An 8,199-nucleotide genomic window follows, 5' to 3' on the forward strand; every position below is an offset into this window, starting at 1 on the left:
GGAAAAGAACTTTGAGTCTGAAAATGGGGCTGATAATAATTATATAGTTTAAGGTAAGCATGAGGTAAGTTCATGCTAAGCATGAACAGGTAGCTTGTCTGATAATGGCTACTGTTTATCTAGTGCCTGCCTTGTATCCAGGCACTGTGCTAGTTCTTTTACATATATGTGATTTCCAGTATTCATAACAACCCTACAAAATTGCATACTATTTGTTAATAATAATTAAAATTCCATTTTACAGATGAGGGAACTGAGACTCAGCATTTCAGTAATTTTCCCAAGATATCACAGTTAGTAAGGAGCTGAGGTGGGCTTTGAAGGCAGGTTTCTCTGATTCCAGAGGCCATAGTCAGTCACACTTCATTTAACTGTGTATTCCCGCCATCTCCCTTGCTCTTTTTTTTTTTTTTTAAATAAATTTATTTATTTTTGGCTGCGTTGGGTCTTCGTTGCTGCACACAGGCTTCCTCCAGTTGTGGAGAGCAGGGGCCACTCCTCTTTGCGGTGCGCAGGTCTCTAATTGCGGTGGCTTCTCTTGTTGGGGAGCATGGGCTCTAGGCACGCGGGCTCTGTAGTTGTGGCTCGTGGGCTCTAGAGCGCAGCCTCAGTAGTTGTGGCGCACAGGCTTTGTTGCTCCGTGGCATGTGGGATCTTCCTGGACCAGGGCTTGAACCCATCTCCCCTGCATTGGCAGGCGGATTCCCAACCACTGCGCCACAGGGAAGTCCCTCCCTCGCTCTTAACACAGAGGTGTGCTCAGGATAAAATGTAAATCAGATGACCTGCCTTTGCACTTAATCCAAATTGTTTCCTAACAACCCTCCTCAGCCCACTCCCACCCCCAACTAACTAACTAGTCTTTCAATTTCTTCAACTGAGACTTCCTGGTGGTCCAAAAGTTAATACTCCACGCTTCCACTGCAGGAGTCACGGGTTTGATCCCTGGTGGCAGTGCAGCCAATAAATAAATAAATATGCTCTTTAAAAAAATTTCTTCAACTGGACAACCACTTTCCTTCCCCAGGGCATTTGCCTGTGCTGCACCCATAACTTTGAAGGCTCTTCCCCTCACTCTTCCCAAGCTAACCCTTTTACACCCTTTTAGCTTGTCACTTCATCTGAGAGGACTTTCTTGGCCATTTTAACTAAAATAGACCCCTGGCATTCTCTATGTCAGTCATTTTTTCCCTAACATTTATCAGATTTTGCAATTTTGTTGTCAGTTTACTTTCTGGTGTCTTTCCCAAGTATTAAGTCCCAGGAGACCAGAGAATGTGAGTCTTGTTTACCTTTGGTTTCCCAGGACTGTGCTGTTCAATACAGGAGCCATTAACCACATATGGTTACTGAGTACTACAAATGTGGTTCCTCTGAACTGAGATGTGCAAGTAAGTGTAAAATTCATACTGGATTTCAAAGACTTGGTATGAGAAAAGAATGTACAAGATTAATATTTTTATATTGATTACATGATGAAATGATAATATTTGGTTAAACTGGATTAAATATATGATTAAAACTAATTTCCCCTGTTTCACTTTTTAATGTGGCTGCTAGAAAATTTTAACTTACATAACTGACACATTATTTCTAGCCTCTGAGACACTGCTGTCTCAGAGCCTAGTCCATTTTAGAGCGAAATAACCAATGTTAAGAGACCATGAGTGGGTGAATTAAGGGTTAGAGACTTCCATGAGGAAAATGGATACAGCATTGCCCTAGAAGTTAGGAGATCTGAGTTCTGGTCTTGGATTTTCTGGAAACACTGGGTAGCCTTGGACAAGCACTACCGGCCTCCAGGCATCAATTTGCCCATCCATCAGGCAGTTAGTTGATCACTGAGGTCTGAAAGTGTATGAGATTAAGTGGCTAAATGGCAGAGAAAGGTTGGGAAGCCTGGTGCAACAGGACTTGTCTTCTCTTAGGCTCCAAGCCTAACACTAGAGCTTCGGCCAAGAGGAGGAGGCGGCAGAAATCACAGACTAGACGCCCCAAACCCAGCGCGGGGACCCTCGGCTTCCTCAGGTCGACGTCACGGGGGCGCGACGGCGTCGTCGGTCGGGTCCCCGCTCGAGGCGGTAGCGGCTCCGAAGGTCCCTTCGGAGAAGGCGAGTGCCGGGATAACAGAGAAGCAAGTAATCCCCGACTCTCTTTGAGCCTCAGATCTCACTAAACCACCCTTGGCCGCTCTCCCTTTTATTTCACCCGTAGAGCGCAGAGGAGCCGGGAAATAAGAATGTCCAGAGCCGAACCTCAGCGCGGCTGCGCAGGGCATGTGCGCATCCTCGCCGAAATTCCGGCGGTTGTCTGTGACGTAACTTCCGGCGTGAGCGGCGAAAGCCGGGAGAGCGAGCGAGAGAGGGAGCAGGCAGCAGGCACAGGCAGCGGGCGGGCGGGCGGACGGACGGCACGAAGGGAGGGAGCGAGAGAGCAGTGAGTGAACCAGCGAGGGCGGCCGCGTCCCGAAAGCAGCCGACATTCCCGCCTCCCTCTGACCCCCTCCCCGGAGCCCACAGCGCCTCCGGTCTCCAGCGGAGCGGACACGGCCCGGCCCGGCCATGGCCTCGTTGCTGAAGGTGGATCAGGAAGTGAAGCTCAAGGTAACGGCACCGGCCCGGGCCTCCTTACCCCTCGCTTCGATCCCCGAGCAGTCTGACCCGCTCCCCACTCCCCACGGCGTCTTTGTCTCCCTGGGGACACCAGCCCTGAGCTTCCGCTCGGCTCAGCCCAGCCCCCCACTCCCGGGACAGCATCGGGGGAGAGGATAATATGGGATGGCCTTCTGTACCCCGTCTAATAGTGGAGAGCCCGGGGAGACCTCCGCGGACACGTGGTGGACTTAAGTTCTTTAGGCCAGTGACAGCTGGAAGTCCCCCAGCCCAGCAGCGTCCCCGCCTCCAGACGCTGCTGCTACCCCTGCCCTTGGCATCAGGCCTGCCTCGTATCCTGGGCCAGGTTTGGATGGTGGTTGACACGTTTGTGAGCTCACATCTCCCCCACCTACCTGTCTTTTGTCTGCTCTCAAAGTCAGACAGCTTCAGACACAGGGAGGGAGGGAGGGAAGACAGGCGGGTGCTGCCCTCAAGCCCGGCTTCCCTCTCCTGAGATGGAGAAATGGATCCTCAGAAAAAGAAGGTATTTGCAGTCTGGGGGCCTCTCAGCTTCTCATTACGATTACAAGGTGAGGGGAAGACAGTTGGATTTGGGTTTCCCCACCCTGCCCATACTTTTGTTGCCAGGCACTGACTTACTCATAGTGAATTGTTTTCTTTATTAATTTTAGGTTGATTCTTTCAGGGAACGGATCACAAGTGAGGTGAGTGAAATAAATAGAAAAATGAATGTTGGTTAATAGTCGGGAGTTCCCCAGAGGAGAGAGACCTGTAGAGACAGACCTTCCCACAGTTACTAATTCGGTTGTATTTTCCCTCATCTTTAGGCAGAAGACTTGGTGGCAAATTTTTTCCCAAAGAAATTGTTAGAACTTGATAGTTTTTTGAAGGTGAGAGACGCTTTTCTTTTCCTCAGATTCCCCCATTCTTTTGCCCCCCGGTCTTTCTGTCAAATGGGACAAATCACGTGTTAATTCTGTTTTGTTTTGTACTGTAAAGCGCTCTCACTTCTTGCCCTTTAAATGAAAGACTTCTTTGTTCATCTTGAAAAAACTAATATTTTGGGGGTGGGCTTCTCTCTTTCAGGAACCAATCCTAAACATCCATGACCTAACTCAGATCCACTCAGACATGAATCTCCCAGTCCCTGACCCCATTCTTCTCACCAATAGCCATGATGGACTGGACGGTGTAAGTGTCCTATATTTATCTTTGTGTTCGGAAGCAATAGGTTCTCTGTTCTTTATTCCCTGCTCAGTTTGAACATATACAGAGGGGACAGTGGGATTTGGATCTGGGAATGAGGATTCTTACAGATGTTATGACTGAAGTACACCTCCATTAGATCCTGATTTTCATTTGTAGCATGAAGTGAATATGTTAATGTTACTCTGTTAGAGGGAGTTTAAAAATAGGACAAATAGCTACAGGTTCCCTCAGGTGATCTGGTCTGTCCCCAGGACTCTAGGCAAGACTTTTCTTACCCGTTTCAGTGTCTTGAGTGTTGTTATGGAACGAACAGTCCTTCTTGCTGTGTAGCTGCAGTCCTAGTCTTTGTGTATCTTTAGTGCCTAGTCTTTATCAGCTATATATCTACATTTTATTATAATACTGATGACACTGTACTGTATTGTTCTTTGTCTGCATTACTGTCTCATTGATAGAACTTGCAATTCTGGAGAGCAGAAACTATCTTAATTATCTTTGTATCCCCAGCACCTAGCATTGTTCCTAGTACATAGCAGGTGCTAAATACATGTTTGTTGATTGAATATTGCATTTCTTTGTGGAACCAGCGGATTTGTATTTATTCCCTTAATTATCCTAACTCTGCATTCAGTGCTTCATTTTTCCTGTTTTTTATAGTATCCCCCCTGCCCAATTGCTCAGTTTTTAAATTTTTTAAAATTTACTTATTTGGCTGTGTCGCACGGCTTGTGGTATCTTAGTTCCCCAACCAGGGATGGAACCCAGGCCTCTGGCAGTGAAAGAGCCAAGCCCTAACCACTGGACCACCAGGGAATTCCCCCTAATTGCTTAGTTTGTTATATTTCTTGAAAGGTTGGTCTTCCCAACTAGAGTTTAAGTTGCTTTGTGGCAAGAATCTTTTAAATTAATTAATTAATTAATTAATGGCTGCGTTGGGCCTTCGTTGCTGCACGCGGGCTTTCTATAGTTGTGCCGAGCGGGGGCTTCTCTTCTTTGCGGTGCACGGGCTTCTCATTGTGGTGGCTTCTTTTGTTGCAGAGCATGGGCTCTACGCATGTGGGCTTCAGTAGTTGTGGCACATGGGCTCAGTAGTTGTGACTCGTGGGCTCTAGAGTGCAGGAGTTGTGGCACACAGGCTTAGTTGCTCCCTGGCATGTGGGATCTTCCCGGACCACGGCTGGATCCCGTGTCCCCTGTATTAGCAGGCGGATTCTTAACCACTGCGCCATCAGGGAGGCCCCAAGAATCTTCTCTTAAAGCCTTGTGTGTGCTTAGTAAATTGTGTGTAAATTAATAATGGGGTCGAGGAAGGGATTAAACTTGCTTGAAGGGTAGCTTATGATGGGGATGTAGGTGTCAAGCAGGCTAATTCCCATCTTTTTGTATCTTTAGCCCACTTACAAGAAGCGAAGATTGGATGAATGTGAAGAGGCCTTCCAGGGTAAGAGCTCCCTTCACTGTACCCCACCCCAGCCTTTCCTGGCCTGCAGCCCTGAGATGCAGGATGAATCTTGTGTTCTCCTGGCCAGGAAGCAGGATCTGAATTTATTTCCCAGATGTTAGCATTCCCAAGTCCTCCAAGCATTGTCATTATTTAGCACTGTAAACCTAATTTTCCAGTTAATAGGGAGGGTTTGTCTTAGTGTGGACTGCCAAGGGAGAGAGGTTGGAGGTGGCTACACGTCACAGATTTTTCACAGAAGTCACAGTTCCATATCATTTTTTCCTCTTCAGTAATAGTTGGTACATTAAGTCTACAGAGCATGTTTTAATTTCTTTATTCTTCAGAGTTTTGGGATACTTTAGACACCCATTTGCTAATCCATGCATTCTCTTTTTGATTTCGTTGGGGGTGTCAAGGTTTATAGATAGAGTTGTGACAGATAAAAGGCAGAGGTCATAGCATCTCATGGGTCTGGGAAAGAGAGAAAGGGGTGGAGTGTTATGTCCTGCCTTCCATCCAAATAATTTAACCTTCCTCACGTCCCTGCCAGGAACCAAGGTGTTCGTGATGCCCAATGGGATGCTAAAAAGCAACCAGCAGCTGGTGGACATTATTGAAAAAGTGAAGCCTGAGATCCGGCTGCTGATCGAGAAATGCAACACGGTGAGGCAGGGGCTGACCCCAAATAGCCTGGCTTGAACTATGCAAGATGATGGATATGGGGCTGGAGGCGTGGAGATGATGTGGGAATTGGAAGTCTGTTTTGGCTCCTGTGCTCCTGACATCTGGCCCCAGCAACATGAATTGTATACTTCGTGGCTTCAGTAGGAAAGGCCAGGGTCCTCATGTATATTTTGGTCTCCTCACTTTGCAGGTCAAAATGTGGGTACAACTCCTGATTCCTAGGATAGAAGATGGGAACAACTTTGGGGTGTCCATTCAGGTAATGTGCTTGCATTAGAAACTGGAGAGGAAGGTTTGGGAGATAATCTCATCTCCCCTGCTTTTCTGTTTTCCCTTTCTCTTTGGTCTGCCTTGGGGTGATATGGAAGTGACTTTTGACTCAGTTGTTTTTTCAGGAGGAGACAGTTGCAGAACTAAGAACTGTTGAGAGTGAAGCTGCATCTTATCTGGACCAGATATCTAGGTAGGGCTGCTTGGGCTTGGCCCAGGAATTGGGGGCTGATGAGGTGGTAAGCACTGTCCAGAGTCTCCTGCAGCTTCCTCCTCTTCTCTCTCCTTCCAGATATTATATTACAAGAGCCAAATTGGTTTCTAAAATAGCTAAATATCCCCATGTGGTAAGTAAGGGTTTTGTGGGCCGAGGGTGGAAGTGGTAGGACCGGGAGGAGTGGCTGTTCCTGGGAGGAGCCATGTGGGGACAGTCAGGCTTTGGGAACTAGCCTTTTCTCCGCCCCACTCTCAGGAGGACTATCGCCGCACCGTGACAGAGATTGATGAGAAAGAATATATCAGCCTTCGGCTCATCATATCAGAGCTAAGGAATCAATATGTAAGTGACCTTGGTCCCTGCCCGCGGTTGCTCTGGCTTCTCTTAGTTCTGGTTACCATTTTCTTGCCACTCTCTGGAGGTTGAGATGGGGGGTGGGGGGTTGAGGTAAAATGAGTGGAACAAATTCTGCCCATTAGCCGAGTATTGAGAGCTATGAGGTCATTGAAGGTATCTAGCTGGGCATCTCCCTTCTTGCTACCTGAATGGGAAAGGGCACAACATAGAATAGGGGTGAAGATGTGGGTGATAGAGTCAGGCTTAGGTTTAGAACCAGTCCTACCTGTAATGTGTGGCCTTGGGCAAGTTTAACCTCAAACTTCAGTTTCTTCATCTCTAACACATTAAAGGACCCAGTGCAATTCTTGGTATGTTAAGTGCTCAGTAAATGTAATTTATTAGACTCTTGGGCCCTGGATATACCCAGGTGTGCCTGGGTTATAAGAGAGGTAGTAGGGCAGCCATGCTGAATTCAGATCCAGGTGAGTGAGATCCGGGTTATGTGAGTGATTGCTTGGGAGTCTGTGGCGGTGTCTTATTTTCCTAGTGAGGTAGGGGCGCAACAGACATGTGAGTCCATGATCCCTCTTCTCCCAGGTCACTCTCCATGACATGATCCTGAAAAATATCGAGAAGATCAAACGGCCCCGGAGCAGCAATGCAGAGACACTGTACTGAGGCCAGGGCCAGGGCCAGGGGACTCTGTGAGTCTGGCTCAAGACCGACATTGCCTTGGTTTGTTACATGACTATCGTGATGGGGAAACTGGCTGGAAGTAGTAATCACCCCTCTCTCTGTTTTTAGTTAGAGTCTAATGAAACTCTCATGTAGTTCTGTGACGTGTTTACCTCTTTTTTCAGGCCTCAGGAACTCTTCTATTTCCTTCCCTAGTACCCCAAGCCCCCCTGTCCTAATTTCTGGAGACCTCCAGGTTTGTGTACGCAGGATATTGGCACAAGAATATTTGTGTTTTTTCTCCCTGGCTCCCTCCTGTGTCTTGGGCTTTGTATATTCTTCCTCTTGATGATTAGTTGGTTAGAAGCTGAGGGTACTGGAAGGAGAGTGTTAGGTGTTTTATAGGAGCTGGGGCAGAGTGGGGGGGACCAGCTCCTTTCTTCCTGATGGGAGGCTAGTGTCCCTTGACACTGTGGGACGTTGCATCCTACCTGCCACAGTTGCCCCGGTGATGACTTCGGGTTTCCCATCTATATACATTGCACCTTGAACCTGATCATGACAAGAAACACCTTAGACCTTCTGCCAAGTCCCTAGCTGCTTCAGATGTTTTTATAACTAGGATTTTCACATACACATATGTGCGTGATATACACACACATACACATATGCAGCACACACATGCCTTCCTACTCTGTTACTTGACGCCCCCCCTCCCCCCAGCCCTGCCCACCCCCCAAACCCTA

The 8,199-nt window shown here is 47.6% G+C and overlaps 1 protein-coding gene across 4 annotated transcripts; it reads left to right on the top strand.

Moving 5' to 3' along the window:
• The first annotated feature begins 2,339 nt into the window (after nucleotides 1–2,339).
• Nucleotides 2,340–7,615, top strand: PSME3 (proteasome activator subunit 3). Of its 4 annotated transcripts, none has more exons than XM_007449871.1 (11): nucleotides 2,340–2,603; nucleotides 3,287–3,319; nucleotides 3,443–3,505; nucleotides 3,702–3,806; nucleotides 5,217–5,265; nucleotides 5,819–5,931; nucleotides 6,143–6,211; nucleotides 6,348–6,415; nucleotides 6,515–6,569; nucleotides 6,695–6,781; nucleotides 7,376–7,615. In XM_007449871.1, the coding sequence occupies exons 1-11, from the start codon at nucleotides 2,562–2,564 to the stop codon at nucleotides 7,454–7,456; spliced, it is 765 nt and encodes a 254-aa protein (XP_007449933.1). In that variant the 5' UTR covers nucleotides 2,340–2,561; the 3' UTR covers nucleotides 7,457–7,615. The 4 variants fall into 4 exon arrangements, with proteins under 4 accessions (XP_007449933.1, XP_007449931.1, XP_007449934.1 ...); XM_007449869.1 differs by having other exon boundaries at nucleotides 2,562–2,603; nucleotides 5,819–5,936; nucleotides 6,094–6,211; nucleotides 7,376–7,456; XM_007449870.1 differs by lacking the exon at nucleotides 2,340–2,603 and adding an exon at nucleotides 3,110–3,184 and having other exon boundaries at nucleotides 7,376–7,456.
• Nucleotides 7,616–8,199: the final 584 nt, after the last annotated feature.

This window comes from Lipotes vexillifer, unplaced genomic scaffold (genome assembly GCF_000442215.2).
Source record: "Lipotes vexillifer unplaced genomic scaffold, Lipotes_vexillifer_v1.1 scaffold2106, whole genome shotgun sequence".
In the NCBI taxonomy this organism is placed as follows: domain Eukaryota; kingdom Metazoa; phylum Chordata; class Mammalia; order Artiodactyla; family Lipotidae; genus Lipotes; species Lipotes vexillifer.

Excerpts from the sequence above, each read along its gene's own strand:
- PSME3 (XM_007449869.1), top strand. The coding sequence starts at position 2,562 with ATGGCCTCGTTGCTGAAGGTGGATCAGGAAGTGAAGCTCAAG. Across the intron at positions 6,212-6,347 it reads ACTTTGGGGTGTCCATTCAG|GAGGAGACAGTTGCAGAACT; the intron begins GTAATGTGCTTG and ends TTGTTTTTTCAG. Across the intron at positions 6,570-6,694 it reads TAGCTAAATATCCCCATGTG|GAGGACTATCGCCGCACCGT; the intron begins GTAAGTAAGGGT and ends CCCCACTCTCAG.